Here is a 20784-nt window from a genome sequence, read left to right as displayed (position 1 = left end):
GATAGTAGGAATGACCTCAAGTGTATAGCTGAATTTGCGGTCCATCATATGGAAGTTTCATACGACTCAGCTTTATAAATATAAATATACAATATACAACAAGAGAAAGGTATTGTTTTCCTGGGCTTTCCGGGCAGTGTTGCTGATCTAATATCTCAAGCCCAAAATGCAATAGATGGATGGCGATTTCTCTCAAGGTTCTGAATGGGGGCTTTGTTACAAACTCGGCTCTCCATATTTATCTCCCATCAGCCCTTGCTCTGTTTGCCTCTATCTGAGGCACTTGTATGGAGGAGATCAGTCATGAACCTCTCAGATGTCTGTTTGCATTGCTCAGGCCGCTCCTCATGCATGGCGAAGGCAAATCAGCGCTGTCAGACCAGCCTGAAGAGAAATGATACATACTGATACTCCGATTACCTCCACCTCCTGCTCTGCTCAACCCAGCCAGCAATTCAAATTTCTCAAAACATTTGTAGTAGCTGAAATAAATATTAGTTAATATTATATATTTGCTAAGAGCATCTGTACAGTCTCCGATCTCAAAGTCCTTATGGTTTATTGATGGGATTGCAAAGTTAAAAGTAGGTTTCCCAAACATCTCACAAAAAACCATGTCATTACAGAAACAAAAATGCTGAAAAGATATGTTAAAAATAAATATAAACAGTAACTTTTTTTCAGCATTTTGGTTTATATAATTAGATAATATGCATTTGAAAATGCATATTACATCTTTGCAATATACTATACTACACTGTTGTACAATATATATATATATATATATATATATATTTGTTCAATTCAATTAAAAAGAAAGCAAGAGGGGGTTGACTTGAGAAAGACAGACCAGAGAGTTTGAAGAAGTTTAAAGTAGTTTGAAGTTTGATAGATGGATTAGTTAGAAAGAAATAATAGTTAGAAATACAGATAAAGATAGATAGATAGATAGATAGATAGATAGATAGATAGATAGATAGATAGATAGATAGATAGATAGATAGATAGATAGATAGATAGATTTTGTCAAAACAAGAAGTTTTGGCAAGAAGATTAGCATGATTATCATGTAGCTAGCATCATGTTAGCATGTTTTTTCAAGAAGCTAACATGATTAGCATGTAGCTAGCTTGATGCTAACATTATTAGGCATGTTGTTATGTTTTTAATTACGTTTGTCTTTCACAAGCCAACTTAATGAAAGTATCTTACACGTTATGTAGTTTCATAATAAGCATAAGCACTGGGATATATCCCTGGAAACTGTTTCTTTGTCCTCTTGATGTGTTTGTGACCGGCATGAGTCTGGACGGTCCACTCAACAGGAAAATGAACGTTAATTTGAATTTGTGGAAGGGACAGTTAGCAACATAATGACTGATTAAACATCATGGTTTCCCCAAACTTTCATCTGGACCAGGTATTCCCATGGGAAAGGGAAACAGATGGTCACACCAGCCGACATGCGGCGTGAGGAGAGTGCCGGAAACCGAGTAAATCAGTGACATCACCCTCCATCCCTTCCTCCTGTCTAAAAAGAAAAAAAAAAAGAGCGATCAATTATCCGAAACCCTCTGATGAAATTGGAATATCCATTAGCAATATCCACAAGGGCAGTGAAAGATGGCCTGTCATTTAGGCTTTAGCTAATGGCTTTGTAATGGTTCCCCTCACGACTTTTGTACAGCGGGCTGGAATGGGTCGGATGAGTCCCTGGATGTGTAGGCTTACCGAGCCCTCCCATTGGACGAGAGCCAGGCAATGTCATTCTCTTACTGGCTGCTTTTTTTTTTTTTTTTGTATTCTTCTCCAACTCCTCCAAAACTGGCCCCTGGGGCCCTCTCCCCTTCGTTTAAAACTTTAATTTGCCTCCCAATGCCCAAACAAGCGAAACAAATGTACATACGCCAGCCAAAGACAATCAGCAGAGCGAGCAGGCAGTCTGGAACAGCCACCAAAAAAAGAAAACAAACATTTTCTCTTGTTGAATTGAAGGTGTTGCGCCTGCCCAGTGCATGTTGACGGTTCATTTCTCCATCGCATTATCTCAGTCTTCCCTTATGGAACAGCCATCTCAGGGGGAACCGAGCTACAGCAGACATGCTTTACTGAATGCAACCAGAGTTCCTCTCTGAATGTTAATAAACCTCTGCTTTATGAAACCATTTATATTTCTAAAAAAAAAAAAAAGTCACATCTTAAAGCAGGATTTAGCGCAATCATTTGGGAATTCTGTCAGTGTAATGTGTGATTCTTCAAAAAAAGTGTTGTGTCAGCCCCAGAAACACAAAGAACGTGAAGGTGAATGGAAAAGTAATGCCTTTTTTTCTTCTAACCACAATCATAAAGGAGCCAGAATACTCTAATGTTTATCAGAGAAGAACAGGACGCTTGCAGAGAGGGGCATGGGTCATACAACACAAGGTACATGTGTGCAGTAAAGGAACGTGAGCGCTCTCGGGTGGGTCGTACTGGGTTTCACGGGGATAAAAACCCCACACCGCACTTTAGTTCCATAAGGATGTCACTGTTTCCCCACGTTCTCCAAAATGGTGCTGGTGCCCAGCTAGGGTACCTGTGGAACTCCTTCAGAACCGATCCCACATTTCAACTGCCTGGGGAGACTAATGTTTTCATGACTGGCTACGTTAGCTCTTAGCATTTTTTAAGAGTCTTGTAAGTAGGGGTGCACCGATATGACAATTTTGGCCGATACCGATAATTCTTTAAATTTGAAAGCCGATAACCGATATATTGGCCGATAAATCTAAATCCAAATTTTTAGACCATTTTTGAGAGCCTTATTATAAAAGAAGTCTCCTCATTAAAAGACAAGATACAAACACAATTATGATGTTCTTATTTTAATGTTGTGTAGCCGATATTTTGCACATTTTGCACTTTTAAAGTGATTTCAATCGTATTTTAAGCAATTTGAAATAGTGCGCATCTAAAATGCCTCAGCTGAAGGAAATAATACATTATTTATTGGCTTTTAGATATCGGCTAAATGTTCTTGTTGGGCCGATAACAATAACATTAAAAATGATCATTTATCGTCCGATACCGATAATGTGGCCGATATATCGTGCATCCCTACTTGTAAGTGTCCAAAACATTTTAACATTCAAAGCTGGAGATACATTTGTGCTGTTATACAAAACATCAGCACACTTGGACCTCCGCTAGCTAGATTCAAGGTTAAGAACTAACTGTTGTTTAATGAAATACACATCGGCTTTGGAAATGAAATCGGTAAGCTTTTGCTTGATCTAGTTTTGCTTAACTGAGGAGTTACTTGATGAGGAGATTCTCCCGCCCTCTGTTCTCTGATGTTTTCGGTTAATAGTTTGAGTTCAGTAGGGTTAGATTAGAGAGGGGTTTTTTTTGTTCCTGCCGTTGAAAAACGTGGAACGGTTCCAAATTGGGCTCTGGATCCGGCACCAGCACCCTGTCATTGGAAAATGGGGTTTGTTCGTCTTCGTCGGCCTCGTCACTCTTGTCCATTTACACAAATTCGCATTTTTCAGTTTGCACATCTGTGTCTCCCTCTTGCACGCATGTCTCACTCTCGTTCCATCTGTCCATCTCTCCACCTGTGTGTAGAAACATAGCAAAGCAGACATTCCTAGAGACTTTACAGGACAACTTTATAGAGATGGACATACTGGCCACAGCTCGCCGCGACGGCGCTTACACTGATGGGTATGTTGCATGATCTGACCGCGGCTGCCGGAATCTGCTTTGCCATGCTGCATAGTGGTACCTGTGCACACTTGTTTCTCATTACATAGTGCAATTTGTAACTCAATCTAACATTATTTATCACTTACTATATGAATTGCATGTTTTTTATCATTTCTTTTTTAACACCAAACTAACAACGTTGTTTTAATTAACCCTGAATGCATTAGCATTCTTTGCTAAGAAATTGTTCATAAGGCCAAGTGCACATTACAAGACAGAAACATGCTACTTTTGAGTGAACTTTTCTTTTAATAGCACTTTCAGCGGGCACAATTTATTCTTAGAGAATCTGATAGTTTTAGAGCATCAGTTTTTTGTCACACTTAAAGGAGAACTCCGGCGAACAATGAACATTTGGTCTAATGAAACATCGGTACATAGTCAACCGTTCTCTGAGATTTGTTTTCAGGATAATCGAATGTAAAGAGTTTTATCTCTAAAAACTGTTTAGCGTATAATGCTAGTAATGGGGGCATTGACTAACTAAAAAGAAATCGCTATTTTATACCACTAACAAGGCTCAAAATAGCCCCACACAAACGCAGTAACATAATGAGGCCCCATACATGCAAAACGAAGCATTGAGAACTTTGTAAGTGTACAGACCATTTAATAAGAAGATACTTTATGAAGACAGTTCATTTCGTGTATACAGACAGGAGCCATCTTAAAAAATAGTCTCGATAAGTCAAACCACGAACGTCGTGCTGAGTGATCTGAACTATATGAAGTTCAGCGAACTTCTGAACTGTATGAGCGGCGTTCGGGGATCGACTTATCGAGACTATTTTCTAAGATGGCTCCTGTCTGTATACACGAAGTGAATAAAGTATCTTCTTATTAAACGGTCTGTACACTTACAAAGTTCTCAATGCTTCGTTTTGCATGTATGGAGCCTCATTATGTTACTGCGTTTGTGTGGGGGTATTTTGAGCCTTGTTAGTGGTATAAAATAGCGATTTCTTTTTACTTAGTCAATGCCCCCATTACTAGCATTATACGCTAAACAGTTTTTTGAAATAAAACTCTTTACATTCGATTATCCTGAAAACAAATCTCAGAGAACGGTTGACTATGTACCGATGTTTTATTAGACCAAAGGTTCATTGTTCGCCGGAGTTCTCCTTTAAGGTACAAACATAACGGGATAATTCACCCAAAAATGAAGCTATTTTGAGCATCACGTGTAACCAAACTTCCATAGTATAAGGCAATGGCGCACATCAACTTGAGGGTGAGTAAATTATTTTTTACAGATTTTTAATTTTGTGTGAACTAGCCCTGTAATGCTAGTCTATAATTGGACAAGACAGTGAAAGAAAGATATGTCTGTCTCAGTAACTTGAAATTGAATTTGAGAACTGAATCTGAATTGTGAGATGTGAATTTGAAGATATAAAGAGAGTTTAATTTTCAGTGAGGATCAAATTTGTTTGGACTTAAGTTCCAAACAAATAAATTTTAAATGATACAGATTCATTTTTTTCAGTGCAATGATTCAAATTAAACAATACATTTTCGAATTATGTTCAGTTTTTCAATGAAATTGACCAATTAAAATTTAATTATGAATGATTGAAATTCTGTTTCTGGTGGCACATATTTCAACCCAGACAGGAAATAACGAGGGATGAGAGTAGTCTCACTTGTGCACACACTCGGAATAGCTTCGGTGAGACGTGCTAAGAGGCTACTGCCATTGCTTTTTGGTCGCAGACGAGTCAAATTTAAAACATGAAGGGGAGCCAGCTGAACAAGCTTCTGTTTTGTAGTGTGCGCTAGGCTTAAGAGTTTTTGTAAGTCTGTTCTTATACCTCATTAGGCTAATGTGGTTTGTTTCTGAGCTTCCTCTCATCCGGTCAGTACAGCTTGACAGTCAGTGACTTCACCGTAGATTACAACACCTGCTAACTAACTAAGCTTTTTTTGAGCAACAGTGGCATCTCATTTCAAGAGAACTAGCCACAGTGAATAAACTGTCCTGATAATGTACATCCTGTACAACTTCTTGACACACGCACCCTTAAGGTGAATTAGAAGTCACTACGAGGGCTTGTATTAACAAGAGTCCACTGTGGTCACTCGGGCTGTAAATTAAATTTGGTATTGATTCAAAATTTCGATATAACGCACCCCGCGGGGCACAGTGCGTCTCGCTGCCAGCCAGCACTTAGAGGTGGCTATGGCAACAGCTTGGAAAAGTGCTTGACGACAGCAGTACTGACCAGTGCGAGAAAGCAAGCCTACACACTCTACATGATGAGAAAACACTCATCACACAGTGTTCTTCAACGGCCCATGTTTTTTTGAACATAAGCAACAGCATTTTTGCGTCTCTGCAGACACTTTCTGTTCAAGCCTGGCGGGACCTCGCCCTTGTACTGCACAACTTCTCCCGGCTACCCTTTGACGTCCAGCACGGTATACTCGCCTCCACCCCGGCCCCTGCCACGGAACACCTTCTCACGGCCTGCCTTCAGCTTGAAGAAACCCTACAAGCACTGCAACTGGAAATGTGCCGCCCTCAGTGCCATCCTCATCTCCGTCACCCTGGTGTTCCTCTTGGCCTACTTTATTGGTAAGTTCACCTTTATATGTCCTCATCCACCCTTAAAGGATTAGTTCACTTTTGAAAAAACTTTTGCTGATAATTTACTCACCCCCATGTCATCCAAGATGTCCATGTCTTTCTTTCCTCAGTTGAAAAGAAATTAAGGTTTTTGATGAAAACATTCCAGGATTTTTCTCCTTATAATGGACTTCCATGGGAACCAGGTCCAACCGAGGTCCAAACGACAGTTATAACAGTTTCAGATGCAGCTTCAAATGTCTTTAAACGACACCAGACGATGAATAAGGGTCTTATCATGCGAAACGATCGGTTATTTCAAAGCTTATTCCAAAAATGTAACTTTTCTAAGGACAAATGCTAGCCTTTCTCCATTCTGTGAGGCGCGTTTGCAACGTCACGTAATACGTAATTACGTTCAAAAGGTCACGGGCGACGTAGCCAGAAGTACAGAGTCAGTGTTTACAAGTTGAACGCATAGGTTGAACGTGAAAACTAACTCAAGCGCCGTTTACAAAAAAGGAATTAAAAGGTAAAACAACGATGTCGGACGATTTTGATTCTGTACTTCCGGCTACGTCGCCCGTGACCTTTTGAACGTAATTACGTATTACGTGACGTTGCAAACGCGCCTCACAATATATTACAAGGCTAGCATTTGTCCTTAGAAAAGTTACATTTTTGGAATAAGTTGTGAAATAACCGATCGTTTCGCATGATAAGACCCTTATTCATCGTCTGGTGTCGTTTAAAGACATTTGAAGCTGCATCTGAAACTGTTATTAACTGTCGTTTGGACCTCGGTTGGACCTGGTTCCCATTGAAGTCCATTACAAGGAGAAAAATCCTGGAATGTTTTCATCAAAACCCTTAATTTCTTTTCGACTGAGGAAAGAAAGACATGGACATCTTGGATGACATGGGGGTGAGTAAATTATCACCAAAAGTTTTTTCAAAAGTGAACTAATCCTTTAAGGCTGCGTCAAAGATGTGACCAATATATAAGATGGCTTATGGGTTTCTTTTTTATTCTTTAACCCTTAAACACATGCAATTATGAAGTGATGTTTCACTCATAGTTACCGCAGGCAGTAAACAAGAGAGTGGGAAGTATCATCAGCAAAATTTTAAATGGCTCAGCGATTTACTACAGAGCAAGTACTGAACGCAATCATATATTAGCCTCACTGTCAATTGATGGTGGATTTGGTGAAGAAGCTGCCAGCCGTCAAAATATTGATTATGAAGATGTTGAAAATGATCACGAATATGCTGAATGCACTAGGAAATGAGCTCTGACGAGGACAGCGATGAGAATGTAAAACTTAATTTGGTCAAATTGAACCTGTCCAAGCTCCAAAAGGTAACAAAATATGCTTTATTTTTATTGCTCTGTAATCTTTCTGTAATTGTTACTCTAATTTCAGGAGAGTTTTATATTATTGCGACAGGTAGCGATCCATCCGTGTTAGATATAATCAGGGTCGCTTAAAACCCGAATATGTAATAAGGATTGACATTCATTCACATTCATGCATTTAAAGTCGGCATGAAATCAAATTTGACAAATCTTCTTTTTATATGCAATATTGTAGTGTTTATTATAAATGATTTATCCGTGCACTTCATTATTTTTTTTTAAATTCATGTACCCTTGAAATCTTTAATCAAATACATTACCCTTCCGAAACGACCTCTCACTCTTTTGGTCAGGTGGAATGGCAAAAGGGTGCGGCCAGATCCGATGAAGGTGCGGCTATCGGTGCACCACTTCTCAGAGAATCGCATTCAAATTGTTTGCAACGCCCAACCTTCAACGATCCAATCAATTCCCGAAGGATGAAATCAAGCCCTGCCCAACATTTTTTCTAATGTCACGACAAGGAAAAAATGACAATCTCAACTTCCGTTTCAGGGTTAAAACCAATTGTTTGAAGGGGGTTTGATACTGTTAGCTGGTTTACCTGGTCTGCCAGGATAACCAGCTTACGGGACACTTACCTCTTTTCCACCAAAGCATTTTGAGAGCTGGTTCGGAGCCGGTGCCTGCGCGCAAACCAGTTCTTTGTGTTTCGACTGCCAAAGAACCGGTTCTCGGCCAGGAAAACTGGTTCCAAAGCGGCACCAACTCTTTGCTGGACTAGAACCGCTCTTTTACCACGTCATGCTTACATTGGGGGCTGGGGGCGGGTTTAGATGTGTTCTAAACATCTTTTCTGACCATCGCAGAGCCAGGAGAAACATTTGCAGAAACACGATGGAGTCCGCCTTTGTAATTGTTATGCTTGAAGTTGGCGCAAATTTTTCTATTTAAAAAAAAAAAATAAAATTATTTAAAACATTATAAGCAAAGAAAAAAACGGTCACAATACAGAACAAATCAGAAAAGATTACATATCAAAAAAAAAATATTAAAAGATTTAAGTATTTCAATTGTTTTTAAAGCCTTCTTGGTACACGAGTTAGAGATAATCCCAAAGTAATGTTGTACTTGCAAGCATTTCTAGCTAAGACGTATGGCGACGTACACAGTGACGTAACAACATCGTTCCCTGGGCGCTTTAGTCAGAAGTTAGAAAAACAAACAGGTTCTGAAAGTGTTCGCAAGTTGAACCAACGTTGAACCAGCACCAGTTCCCGAACCAGTTCTTTTTTGGTGGAAAAGGGTAAAAATGGTTTAAAAATTACAAATCGGACAAATCCTGACAAGTGGACACCATCTTAGTGGTCAGCAAACTGTTATGCTTGTTAAATGTACTTGTTATATTGTTGTCATAAAGGCTGATGCAATCTTCTTCTCTGAATCCAAGCTGCTGATGGTAATCAGTAAATCTCACTGAAAGAGACTGATATGACTTTTGTGTTGAATAAGATCTGTTTCCGCCTTGTGACAGAGTAGTGACGCATATAAAGATGTTGTATGTGATTCACTTTTCAATCATTTGAAAGCTCGGCTCCAGCAGATTACAGTGAGCGTTATTGATCTCTCGCATTGTTAGGAAAGTTCAATGTCCCATAACTGTATTCAGCTTGGCCCGTGAACCAAATCAATAATGGACAATAGATTAAGTGATAAATGATTGAGCCATAGCAACAGTTTGATTAGATTTTTCCTGCGTGGTTAACACATAGAATCAGTAAGTCTCTGTGATGCATTGTATGTGCAGCTATATTAGTTCTGCAGTATTAGACTATGAACATACCTAAGCTTTACTGTGATGGAGATTGTTACTCGGTGTCTTCTAACAATTCTGAACCCCATGAAAGAAGTGGGATATCCGACATACATGTGAGAAGATCAGTTCCAAATAAAGTTTGTCCAATCCTTCGAAAGTAAATCAATAATAACAAAAATGTTTTGTATAACCCAATATCTTTTAGAGGACAGCCTGAAATGGGTTTGCATAATGTGTGTCTGCTTTGAATGTAAATTGTTCTGTGTAATCTAACACAGAGACGGCAAAATGAAATAATACTTTTTGAAGTTGAAAGGGGGCGGGGCGGGCTGAGTGCAAGTCATTTGCACAAGGTGCATACAAATGGAGATCTCACAGATGTGTTTTCATTATTAAAGATAAACAGCTTTCCACAGCTTAGGCACTGAGAATAAATATGCATTGCAACAGAAGTAAAATGAGCTCTAACCATCCATCCATCCATTTATCTATTTTTTAAAAAAAGAAGACTTAATTGCTACCCTGTGATTATCTACATTTATTCGGAAGCTAAATTAAAATTCTGTTAGCTGATAATGCTAATTGCTCAGCTTTTTTCAAAACGCTAATGACCAGCATACCGTAAGGTAATCATACAGTAGTGCCTTGTTTGATGTATACTATTTATGTGGTGTGGAGTGACTGACCTTAGTAGCTACTTCACGTAAAATGTTCTAAATCACTTTTAGTAATCGTTTGGATTCTGCCTTAGAGGATAGCATGTAGGTAGTATACAGTGCGGCAACTTGCAATGTTTTAAAAGAGATCCGTGTTCCAAAAACCAGTATGCTGCCTACCTATAAAGCATCATAGATGTGCTTCAGGCGCAAAGGCCACCAAACAGTAGGCAACAAAAGATGCCTCATTATGCCTCCAGTGTTGAGAATGCATTGGAAAAAATGTGTCTTGCTATCTGAGCTATCCTTGAAAAGACTGTCTAAGGGTGTATTCACACCAGGAAAGTCCGATAGTTCACTTGCTTTGGTCCGGACCAAATAAATTATTATTATTATTTTTTTTTTGGTACGGTTCGCTTTCACACTGCTCTTTTTGCAAGTGAACCAAAATTTGTAAACCAAACCACACGTGTGCTAAGGTCGTCCATTCATTGGACAAGGATTCTCAAGGGAAATCAGGAAGTGCAAAAAAGGCTCAGCATGGAGATATTTCCATATATTTCATACTGCAATATTTGTTCTTTTACTAATTTTGTGTTAATTCTGTACAAACGCAATATGAAGAAACTAATGAGTATCATATGATACAATGTCATCTATACGAAGTTGTAATTCGGGTTTTGAGAAGACGACGAGTGTAACGTTTGAGTGGCTCTATAAACGCGGGGAAATACGACAACTCTCGTCTCTCGTGCATCTTTTCATTCGACCACCTTCTGTTTTTTTTTATCTCTGGGCAACATCTCAACTTTGCGTTACAAGTGGCACAGCACAGAAGACGGAGAAGGTATAAAGTTTTTATTCATAGAAAGGGGCTATGTTCACTCATTCAAATAATGAGATTCTTATTGTGTACTAACAAGTGCTGTCAATGTTAACGCTTGCATTTAAATTTGTCCAGTTTAACGTAAATTAACGCATCATCATCCTTGTATTGTAACTATCCTTACATTAATAATAATAAATTACATTTATATAGAATTTTTCTCGGCACTCGCTTTAAGGGGGAAACTCGTCAACCACCACCAAAAGGCGGTGAACTGCAAATGCTTTATGAACTGCAAATGATATTTTTTTTTGCATCTTTGCGCGATTAGACATTCACACACGACGCGCAGAAAGACGCGCAATATTCTCTTTCGACGCAGTGCTTTCTTGCAATTGGGTCGGTTCATGTTCACACCGTAAACGAACCGTACCAGAGTTCGTTTGGAACCGTACCGAGACCACCTCTTCAGCTGGGTCTCGGTTCGGTTGTTTGGTCCGCACCCGAGTTCGATTGCTGTATTCACACCTGCCCAAAAGGTCCGCACCGAGGGGGCAAACGAACTAGAGTTCGATTCAATCGAACCAAACAAGGCAGGTGTGAATACACCCTAAAAAAGGCAACAGCTTATAGGAACAAGCCCACTATCGTTTTAGAACAAAACTAGATACTATTGTCTCCATTAAAGGCCTAAGCATTGAGCTTAATGAAGTTGTTTTCTGAGTTAGCTGGAGGGCTAGTTAAGCTCTGACCTTGTTAGGAGCTCTGCAAAGCCCACCGACCTGATGCGTCTTAATCACTTCGTGTAATTACAGACACCCCACCCCATCCTAACCCTCTTCCAAAATCAAGCTCATCTCCCTGTGCACCTCAGGTAAACACGCATGAAACCGTAGCTCACCCTGAGAATCTGGGTTTCAATCAACAACAAGGGGTCACATTTAATTAAAAGCTGATGAGAAAATATATTTAATTTCAAGTGCAATTAATTATGTAGGCCTGTAATTGGTAACTCTAGCTGTGTTGTCTAATGAACCCAATTAAACCTCCTGACAGATGTTTTTGACTTGCTGCATAGTGTAGCGATTCCCCCCCATAACCCCTATTTTTTTGTGTGTAGTTTGCAAGAACTGCTTTCTTGAAAGGAGTGAGTTCGCAAAATTGGGATTCGTGTGCCATTTTCTCAGTGGTGGCATGCTCATTAAGAAGGTCATTATGTCCTCGGCATCTGAAGGTCATCAGCTTCCCCCTGTGTTCATTTCTTAGCTCGCTGGGCCCTCATTTTACCTCCCAACATGCAACCTCACTCATAGCCACAAGACACTCACTCTAACTGTCTATTGACTTTGAAGTGTCAATCTTTTGTTTTCTGTCCCTTTTTTTCTCCAGAATAACAACCAGATAGATGTATTTTCAGATCTACTCTCATCAAAGTATATTTTTGTATTACATGTCATGTCAACACAAGGTATTGGATTGGTTTTTCTGGGGTTGAAAGTACTGGTGTTGTTTTTTGGTCTGTTTGTAGCACATTTTGGCTTGTGGTAGCCTAAATTAAAATGAAGAGACTTTTTGTGACCTAAATATGAATTCCTTTGTAACTGGGAAGTTAGGTCACAGTCCTGCTCAGCCACCACGGTCTTCTTGAGCATAATACTTTGCACCAGGTTATCCCAGGGGAACTTTCTGTACAATTAGTGTAGCATCTCTGTGGATAAAAATTGCCTTGCAAATTGGCAAGTTACTATTAACTGTTGGCCAAATCAAAGCTGTTGAATCCATTCTGGGAAAGCACGTTCTCCGTGGCCAGACTGGAGTGTAGATATTATTCACTCCTGACAGATTCCTGTAAGCTTCAGAGTGAACGTGAAAAATGGCGTAAGACTTTTTGAACTACTAACTTACTGATGATGTGCATTTCACTGCCTCTCATTTATAGTCAACAGTCTAAACTTGAAGTGAGACCAGAGAAGGGCACATAGAGAAAAAAAAAGGAAGTTCCACTGGGAGTTTGTGTGAAAAGATGAGGCACTCTTGAGTGGGGAAACTTAACTCTCAAGAGTGCTCTCGACGGTCTCATTGGTTTGTCTGCAGATTGATTTCACCTACATGTGATTTTTAAGGGCTTAAAATCCATGTGCGCTCAAATAAAGCAATCCACACAGACCTGAAAGATAAACTAAATCTTCTCTGAATGAAGTAGTCTCCCTTAACGACCTTCTGTTTTAATCAATGTTAACTCAAAATTCCTACTTTGGTTGTTTGTAAATTAAGGGCACTCCTCAGTCATGTCATCTTGTTTATCTCACTTTATGCCTGGTTTAGATTACACAATTTTAGTCTGATTTTGGCACAATCCGTTTGACGTAGGGTGTCGTGGGGATTCGTAAACGACAACGGGCGTCGGGACGCAAGATTCGATCGTTTCATCTCGTATAGTTGTCGACAACCTACATTGTGTCTCCAATGCTTCACGACAAAAAGACTAGCATGTTTAATTTTTTAATGGTCGTCCACAACGGTTCCGTAACATGTATGAGGTTGACCAATAGGAGCACAAGCTTTTTCGTACACAACTTTCACAAATGGCGAAACGAAAGAGAGACGATGGTGCTAACGTTAAAACTAAAAGTAAAAATATATAAGAAAACGATATTTTACCTCAAGTTCTCTTTGGAGGATTGACAGCCCATACTGTCCTCTTCGAGCAATCCAGGAACGTGTCCATTGTCGGGTTTTCACTCTTTTTATACTTTTTTTCTGAACACAGGACAGCCAACACAACACTCACCGCTTCATCCATTGTTTGTTTACGTTCGTTTCACTCACTGCTAGTTTCGCCTTCTCGATGATATCACGCGCGCCTCATTAAAGATGGCATGCGACGACTGGTCAGGAAGCAACGTGTAGTCTGACATGTGTCTTGTCCACGGCACGACAAGATTTTAGGAGTCAAAATCGCGTAATCTGACACAGTGACTATCGTAACTGACCAAAAATGATCGTGTAATCTGAACCAGGCATTAGTTTGCAAAAGTGGTGTCTGGTACCTCCACATCTGCCTTTCTGTTTTTAGACAAGTTTCTTGATGAAGATTCACTAGAATATGAGATGGATGCCCAAAAAGTGCTAAAGATCTTGCACACCAGGATCTCTGCAGGAGGGGTGTCAGAGTAATTAGATGGCTAATGAGAGGGACTGAGAGCTGCCGTGTCCAACTCTCATCCATTCAAGTGTCTAAGGGGAATTAATTAACCATATGCTTGCTAATGCGCCCTGTCCATTCTATGATGGATGAGCAAGAAATGGCATTTCTCAACCTGGGACAACCCTTCCCACAGATTGTCCTCTTTTTTTGACCTGGGATAGTGTTTTTTTTTTGTTTTTTGGAGGTAAATCTGGAATAGATAGTGTTGTCTGTTTTCTCAGGAGGTGTTGCAAAGGTTTCAAACACAGAAGTGGAACAGTAATGAGCCTTGTGTTCCACTCAGGAACTCAACTAAAGCAGTAGTTTGTTCAAGCTTTCTGCTTCCTATTTGGAACGAATCTGCCAAATTGGCTTGGCAAAGCAGAGATTGCAGGTTCGCTTGCATTTCAGCACGGCTGCCGTTTTACTCTCAACAGGTCGTGGGGTCTTTCCACTTGCCGTTCCAGTGGGACCCTCATTAAAAACACCCAGTTTAGACCGCTTCCACCTGTTCCTGCTTTGCTCTCTACTCATGGAGCCTGAGTGACAGCTGAGAGAGAGAGAACGAGACTGAGTGAGTTTGGATGATGGAAGAGTTTGGGCTAGGCAGGGGAACATATTTCATAAGCTGGACTCTTTCCAACGCACTCTGGAAATCATAGTTACCGGGACAGCTCGGACATAAATCATAATGAGGTTTGGGTGCGGGGGGTGGCCAGGAAGTGTGAGGTATTTTACATCAGAGCTAGATAGTAGCAAAGTGGTCCAGATGGAAGATGGGCCCCTTGAAGGAGCAATTACTTCGACATTTGGAATGACACCTAGACCCGTGATGCCTCGGATTCAATTGTCCACCCCCACTGCCCATGCGCCAACTGCACTCTCCGCTTCCTCCCACAGAGCCACAAATCAACCAGTGTGCTGCAGAAAAAGAGAGCCAGCTAGAGGAATGCCTTACTCGATCTCGGGTGATGACAAACCAAGCCATCTGTCTCATAGCGTGTCTGTCCGCCTTTGACACAGTCAATTCCAGCGGTACTGACGGGGGCGGAGGCGCCCGATCGTTTGCATTTATATTGTCTCTCAAGACAGCCACGACTTTTTATCGCCTCCACAAATGCTCTCTTGCAAAAGTAACGGCAACATTCAGATCTTTCGTCAGAACGGTCCCAAATCTGTCGGAATGCAATCAACAAAATGCACGCCCTGCAATTTTCCAAATGGCTATTGATTGAGTAAGCTGGAGGATGGCCACTTTCATGCGCCATGGCAACGCCTGTCAAAGGCTTCATCGTTTTTCAGGCCACATTTTCACCGTTTAGTAAATGCGGGGTGGTTAGCAAGTAATATGGCTTTAATTAATGGCTGAACATGCAAAGGGATGCGAAGCAGAACTCTCCATTTGTCACGACTAGTTTGATCCGCAGCCCGTGAGCCGTGCGCTGGGCTTTTAAAACTGCCAATTTGATGCTTCTGGTTAAGCTAGGGCAAGCACATCTTTGCAGAATCTTAAGGATCATTGATTTTACAACATGTAAAGCAGGACAGAGGATATCCAAGCAAAGACCCAATGAAGCAATTAGACAAAGCTCTTTGTTTTTTCTTTGAAAATGAATTCAGACACATCGTTCCCTCTATAAACACCACTCCAGCCAATCAGCCCCTACTCAGTTAGGCACTTCCCTCATAGTTTCATTATTATTGTACCCGACAATCCCCCTCCACCAACACTAAGAAACAAAGTCCCTCTACTACTTTGTTCTATTTCTAGTGATGTTCTTTGCACGGTTTTATTTTGAAATGAAATAACATCCAACACCAGGAAATGGTTTTTATGATGATAAAAAAATGATTTGATGAATTGCTTTGTTCCTATGGAGTCCAGTGCCAGACATTTCCTGATTATTTGAGATAAAGTTCTAGACTGTCTTATTTTGTTTTATCTTGTTGGACTTTTTAAAGGGTTTTTCACTGCACTTTATAAACTATACCTACAAAGTGCTTGATAGTCAGTGTGTAGGTTACGAGCGTTGCCTTATGAGCAAACATCTCATTTGAAGTGTTACTGTAAAGTTGTTTGCCTTATTTTGGTTTTGGTATTATTTAATCGAAGAATCTGCTGAATAATTTTAGTGTCCTTTCACACAAAAATCAAGATTGAGTGGAGGTCTGGTAATTATGTTTCTTTCAGAAATGTTTTGACAGGAGAATAAATCATTCATTTAGACCTTTTCTCGCCCTGATTGAGACAAGATGTTTGCTGCCACACAAAACAAATACATTGTCACCTTTCCGAAATATTGAGTGGAGCGGAAAAGTAATTTTAGCCCCGAATTGTCACTACGGGTTGTCAAGAGAGTGTGGCAGAGAAAACCACTTGTGCAATTTGAAACCAGCTCTGTACTTATGAAGGAGAAACGGGAACTCATGTAGGGAGACAAATGGAGCATCCGAAAGAGGCTCGAGATCATTTGTTTTATCTACTCCGACACTGCCATAGTCCACCAGTTGTTGTTTTACATACTTTGGTCTGCATCCCAATAGGTATTCAGTACTATAAGATGAATTATAAGATTATCTCATCCAATGGCAAAATGGCACCCACACCTGTGTGTCTGTTAAGTGCACACGACCGTAGGGTGTCCCGTTTTTCATTTTGCAGCATATACGACCTCGATGCTCACTTTTGCCAGACTTCTACTGAAGTCAAAACGGCATTGCATCACGAAAGTGTAGACTTGGAGGAAGATCGCAAGGGCTTAGGGTTGCATTTGGGATGGGACCTTTAACTTCCAACCAATGAGCCAGTGTTGCTAAATCAGGCTGGTCTGAATGCTTAGTGCCTCCAAACCATAGTTTTTACACTTTTGGGAGAATAACCCTATGATTGACATATAGTTGTCTCTGTATGTAAAACTTTGGTAATATTGTAACAGTTGCCAAAAGCACAAACAGTGTTCGGTGCATGTTAGAATCTGTCATACTTTTTTTTACCGCATACCCAACAGTGTGTACTTTCCAGTGGTGGAATGTAACGAAGTACAAATACTTTGTTACTTTACTTAAGTACATTTTTCACATATATTTACTTTACTTAAGTAGAATAAATAGTGCATACTTTTTACTTTTACTTCGTTACATTTTACAGCAATTATTATACTTTCTACTCCACTACATTTCTACAACTTCTGTTACATTTTCATTACATTTTCTGATCAGTTTTCCCCTGCCAAAACGTAATCGTCCGTTCGTTGCACGTTTGTCTCACCAGTGACGTTTGGTTGCCATAGAATACATCAACCCGTCTCGCACGCAGTGTGTTTATCGTGCAATTTATACGCGAAAATTTGTTTTTACGTGCATAGGAAGCACACCGTGTGTAATATATGTTTGGTTAGGATTATGGCAAGCCAAGAGGTTCAGAATTACACCATGAATTAATCGCGTTTACTGCCAAATATAATTATTAACATATAGTAAGGATAAGCATGGTTTATATTGCCTAATTGCACGCTTGTTTCAGAAGTGGTGACAACAATTTTTTCCATCATTATGAGTATTAGGTTGAATGAGTTAGAATTAAATGTTTTATTAATCATTAGAAAATAGTCATTAAAAATAAATTGTTATGGAAGTACTTTTACTTTTAATACTTAAAGTACATTTAAAATCAGGTACTTTTTACTTTTTACTTAAGTATGGTTGTCATTGTGTTACTTCTAGTTTTACTAAAGTAAATATTTATCTGGTTATTTTTACTTTTACTTAAGTACTGAGATTCAGTACTTCCTCCACCACTGGTACTTTCCAATTACCAGTGAAGTACTTAGTGTGAATTGGTATTCATCCCAGCCTCACAAGCTTAATTGGATTCTTTGGTTATTTACATCATGTGCTTAGAAGTTCCATGTCCACTGTTTAAGAAAGAGCTCCAAAGGCCTTTTGTTGGCATTTTATCTGCTGACTGAAGACTTCCAGGACAAGGTTTTGCCTGGCTAAGCTGGTCCTGACCATTCTTGTGCTGGTGATCCATCATGCCTGGCCCCTCCTTCCCTGTTCACTGCGCCATCAGAGTTCATCCCAACGGTTTCTTCTTTTGTTGACCTTGTGAAATATCGCTGTGTCTTCTGGTTCTGCTCATGCATTCATCCGTACCTCTTGTTGTGTTCCTGCTGACTTGATCATTTCCTTGTCTCTTTAGCCACTGTGGGGGTATTAGTAAGTTAACGGGGATGGAAAAAAAAGTTGCCCTGTGGGGTCTGGCTTTTCTGTCTGTGGGTTGTTCAACATTTATTATTATTATTATTATTTTTCGCTCATAAGGGATAACTTTTTTGAGTTATTGTTTGGTTACACAGTGCCACGAAACATACACCAGTTTTTACTGGTGCTTAATTGTTATTATTAATGGTTCTTATTATTATCAGTGTTGAATTTGATTAATAGAATGTTCAAAAGAACCACATTTATTTAAAATAGAAATCTTTCTTAACATTAAATGTCTTCACTGTCACTTTTGATCTTTTTTTTCATTAAAAAAATCTTACTTATGTGACACTGAAACTGGGGTAATGAAGCTGAAAATTCAGCTTTGATCAATGGAATAAATTATAGTTGAAAATACATTACAATACATTTTAAATTATAGTATTTCCTCTGTATTTTTAATCAAATAAATGCAGTTTTGGTGAGAATAATGTATATACTATATATGCCATATGCAGTTTGCCTACACATTGCTGTATTACATATACCTTTAATCTTTAATTAATAATTAATGAATGTCCATTCTTCAAATCTAACAACAGCGATGACATCATATTCTCATATTAATCTGCAGTATGCTGTGGTTCTCTCGGTGCTCTTAAACTCTGCCAAAGATTAATCAAGTCAAAATATATTTGTTTTCTTACAGCCTTGGTTTAATTACCCCACTGCCTTCAGGATGTTAATTTTCTGATGCAGTGTCTATAGTATTCCTTGGTGAATCTAATTTAATTACACTAATGTACAACAAGGCACATGCTCGGGAATCACTGCTCCAACAGAAGTAAATTTACCATCTGGTACCGCTCTTTCTCTTGCAGCCATGCACCTCTTCGGACTCAACTGGCATTTACAGCCGATGCAGAGGCAGATTTACCAGCTGACGGAGGACAACACGAGTGGCCTTCATCTGCCCACAGATCTGGGCTTGCCGCCTCTGGGCAACACGGGTCTAGAGTTTCCGGATCGAGGAAGCAAAGATGATGGTATGTCCTAATCTTATGGTTTAAAGTCTAAATGAAATCCCAAATGACTGTTTACTTTTGAAATGCTTGTTCCAGGTGGTGTTGCGCATGTGTCATTGTTGTATGTTATTCTGGTGTTGTTCACATTTGCATTTGGCTTTATTCTACACTGGTGGACAAAAGTGGTGAAGAAACAGTTTAAACTCTGAAATTATAGTAAATTTGTAGATTACAAACTAATAAATGCAACATTTTTAAGTGGAATGACTGAAATAGTATTTTCTAGTAAAATGTATTTCAAAAATCAAGCTAATTTTTACAGTTTAGCATAAAATATCCAGTTAACAAATTCGGCCCTTAATATTTTCTTAAAGAAGAACATTGAGCTAATTTTTTGTACATATGGAGTGCTGTCAGTACAGATAAAAATGACTAAAATTGGTGTTGCCTACACCGTGTTATCCTCTTTTTAAAATTCACACCCTGTTGACTTCAATGGGGCATGTTCTAAACCTGCTTTTAGCCTCTTAACATCCTTGATTTGTCATTACGAGTGCACAGCCATGTGAGTGGTGTTATTACGAGTGACCACGGTCAATCTGACTGCAGTAGATGTGAAAGATATTAATAAAAATGATGTTAATTCAGCCAACATACCTCTATTTAATTCCTGTTTTCGGTTGAAGCCCACAGTAGTCGATTGCCGAGTTAACCGATGTTCAACATCTGATTCGGATGAACTATCCATTTGAGCTGATATTCTCAGAACATCACGGTGGTCACTCTTAATAACACCACTCACATGGCTGTGCACTCATAATAACAAATCAAGGATGTTAAGAGGCTAATAGCAAGTTTAGAACATGCCCCATTGAAGTCAACAGGGTGCGAATTATAAGAAGAGGATAACACGGTGTACGCAACACCAAATTTTGTCATTTTTGTCTGTACTGACAGCACTCCAAATGTACAAAAAAAAAAAAAAATGAGCTCAATGTTAAAAATGACCGGAGTTCTCCTTTAACTGTATTCTGTTTCACTTGGATAAATGGATTGTGAATGCGGTTTCATGTTGACTTCTTTGGGATGTGTTAAAAAGCGATCCCTTCTAGCAGTCCTGATGTTAAAAAAGGCAGCAGCTCGAGAGTTTGTTTGGAAAAAATAAGAAGTTCTTTCAGCCTTGATTAACCTTACTTTTTTTTTTTTTTGGCCAAGCGTTTGAACTCATGCCCTTCAGTCATCTCATATCCGACAACATTTCAAGCTAATTTCCTGCCAGATTCGCATGAACTCATCTCCTGCTAATTTCGCTCCGTGCTGGCCAGTATTATAACGTCTTATTTTTGATTTTCAAAGGATCCAGGATTATTTGTCAGCCAGCTCCATGCTGTG

The 20784-nt window shown here is 39.5% G+C and overlaps 1 protein-coding gene across 11 annotated transcripts in view; it reads left to right on the top strand.

Annotated features, from left to right (window-relative positions):
* The window catches only part of tenm4 (teneurin transmembrane protein 4), a 267387-nt gene that overhangs the window by 124115 nt on the left and 122488 nt on the right, over positions 1-20784 (top strand). For 5 of the 11 annotated variants that reach the window (XM_089121430.1, XM_089121427.1, XM_089121426.1 and 2 more), the window contains 3 exons: positions 3607-3705; positions 6090-6325; positions 19249-19413. In XM_089121430.1, the coding sequence (XP_088977556.1) occupies positions 3607-3705; positions 6090-6325; positions 19249-19413 (500 nt within the window). Of the gene's footprint in view, positions 1-2349; positions 2425-3606; positions 3706-6089; positions 6326-19248; positions 19414-20784 lie in introns of all 11 variants that reach the window. The other 6 variants (XM_089121432.1, XM_089121433.1, XM_089121429.1 and 3 more) reach the window with 3 other exon arrangements.

Source organism: Pimephales promelas, chromosome 16, assembly GCF_988280905.1.
Source record: "Pimephales promelas chromosome 16, fPimPro1.hap1.1, whole genome shotgun sequence".
NCBI classification, from domain to species: domain Eukaryota; kingdom Metazoa; phylum Chordata; class Actinopteri; order Cypriniformes; family Leuciscidae; genus Pimephales; species Pimephales promelas.
Note: the sequence above shows the minus strand (reverse complement) of the source record. Positions and strands in the feature narration are given on the sequence as shown.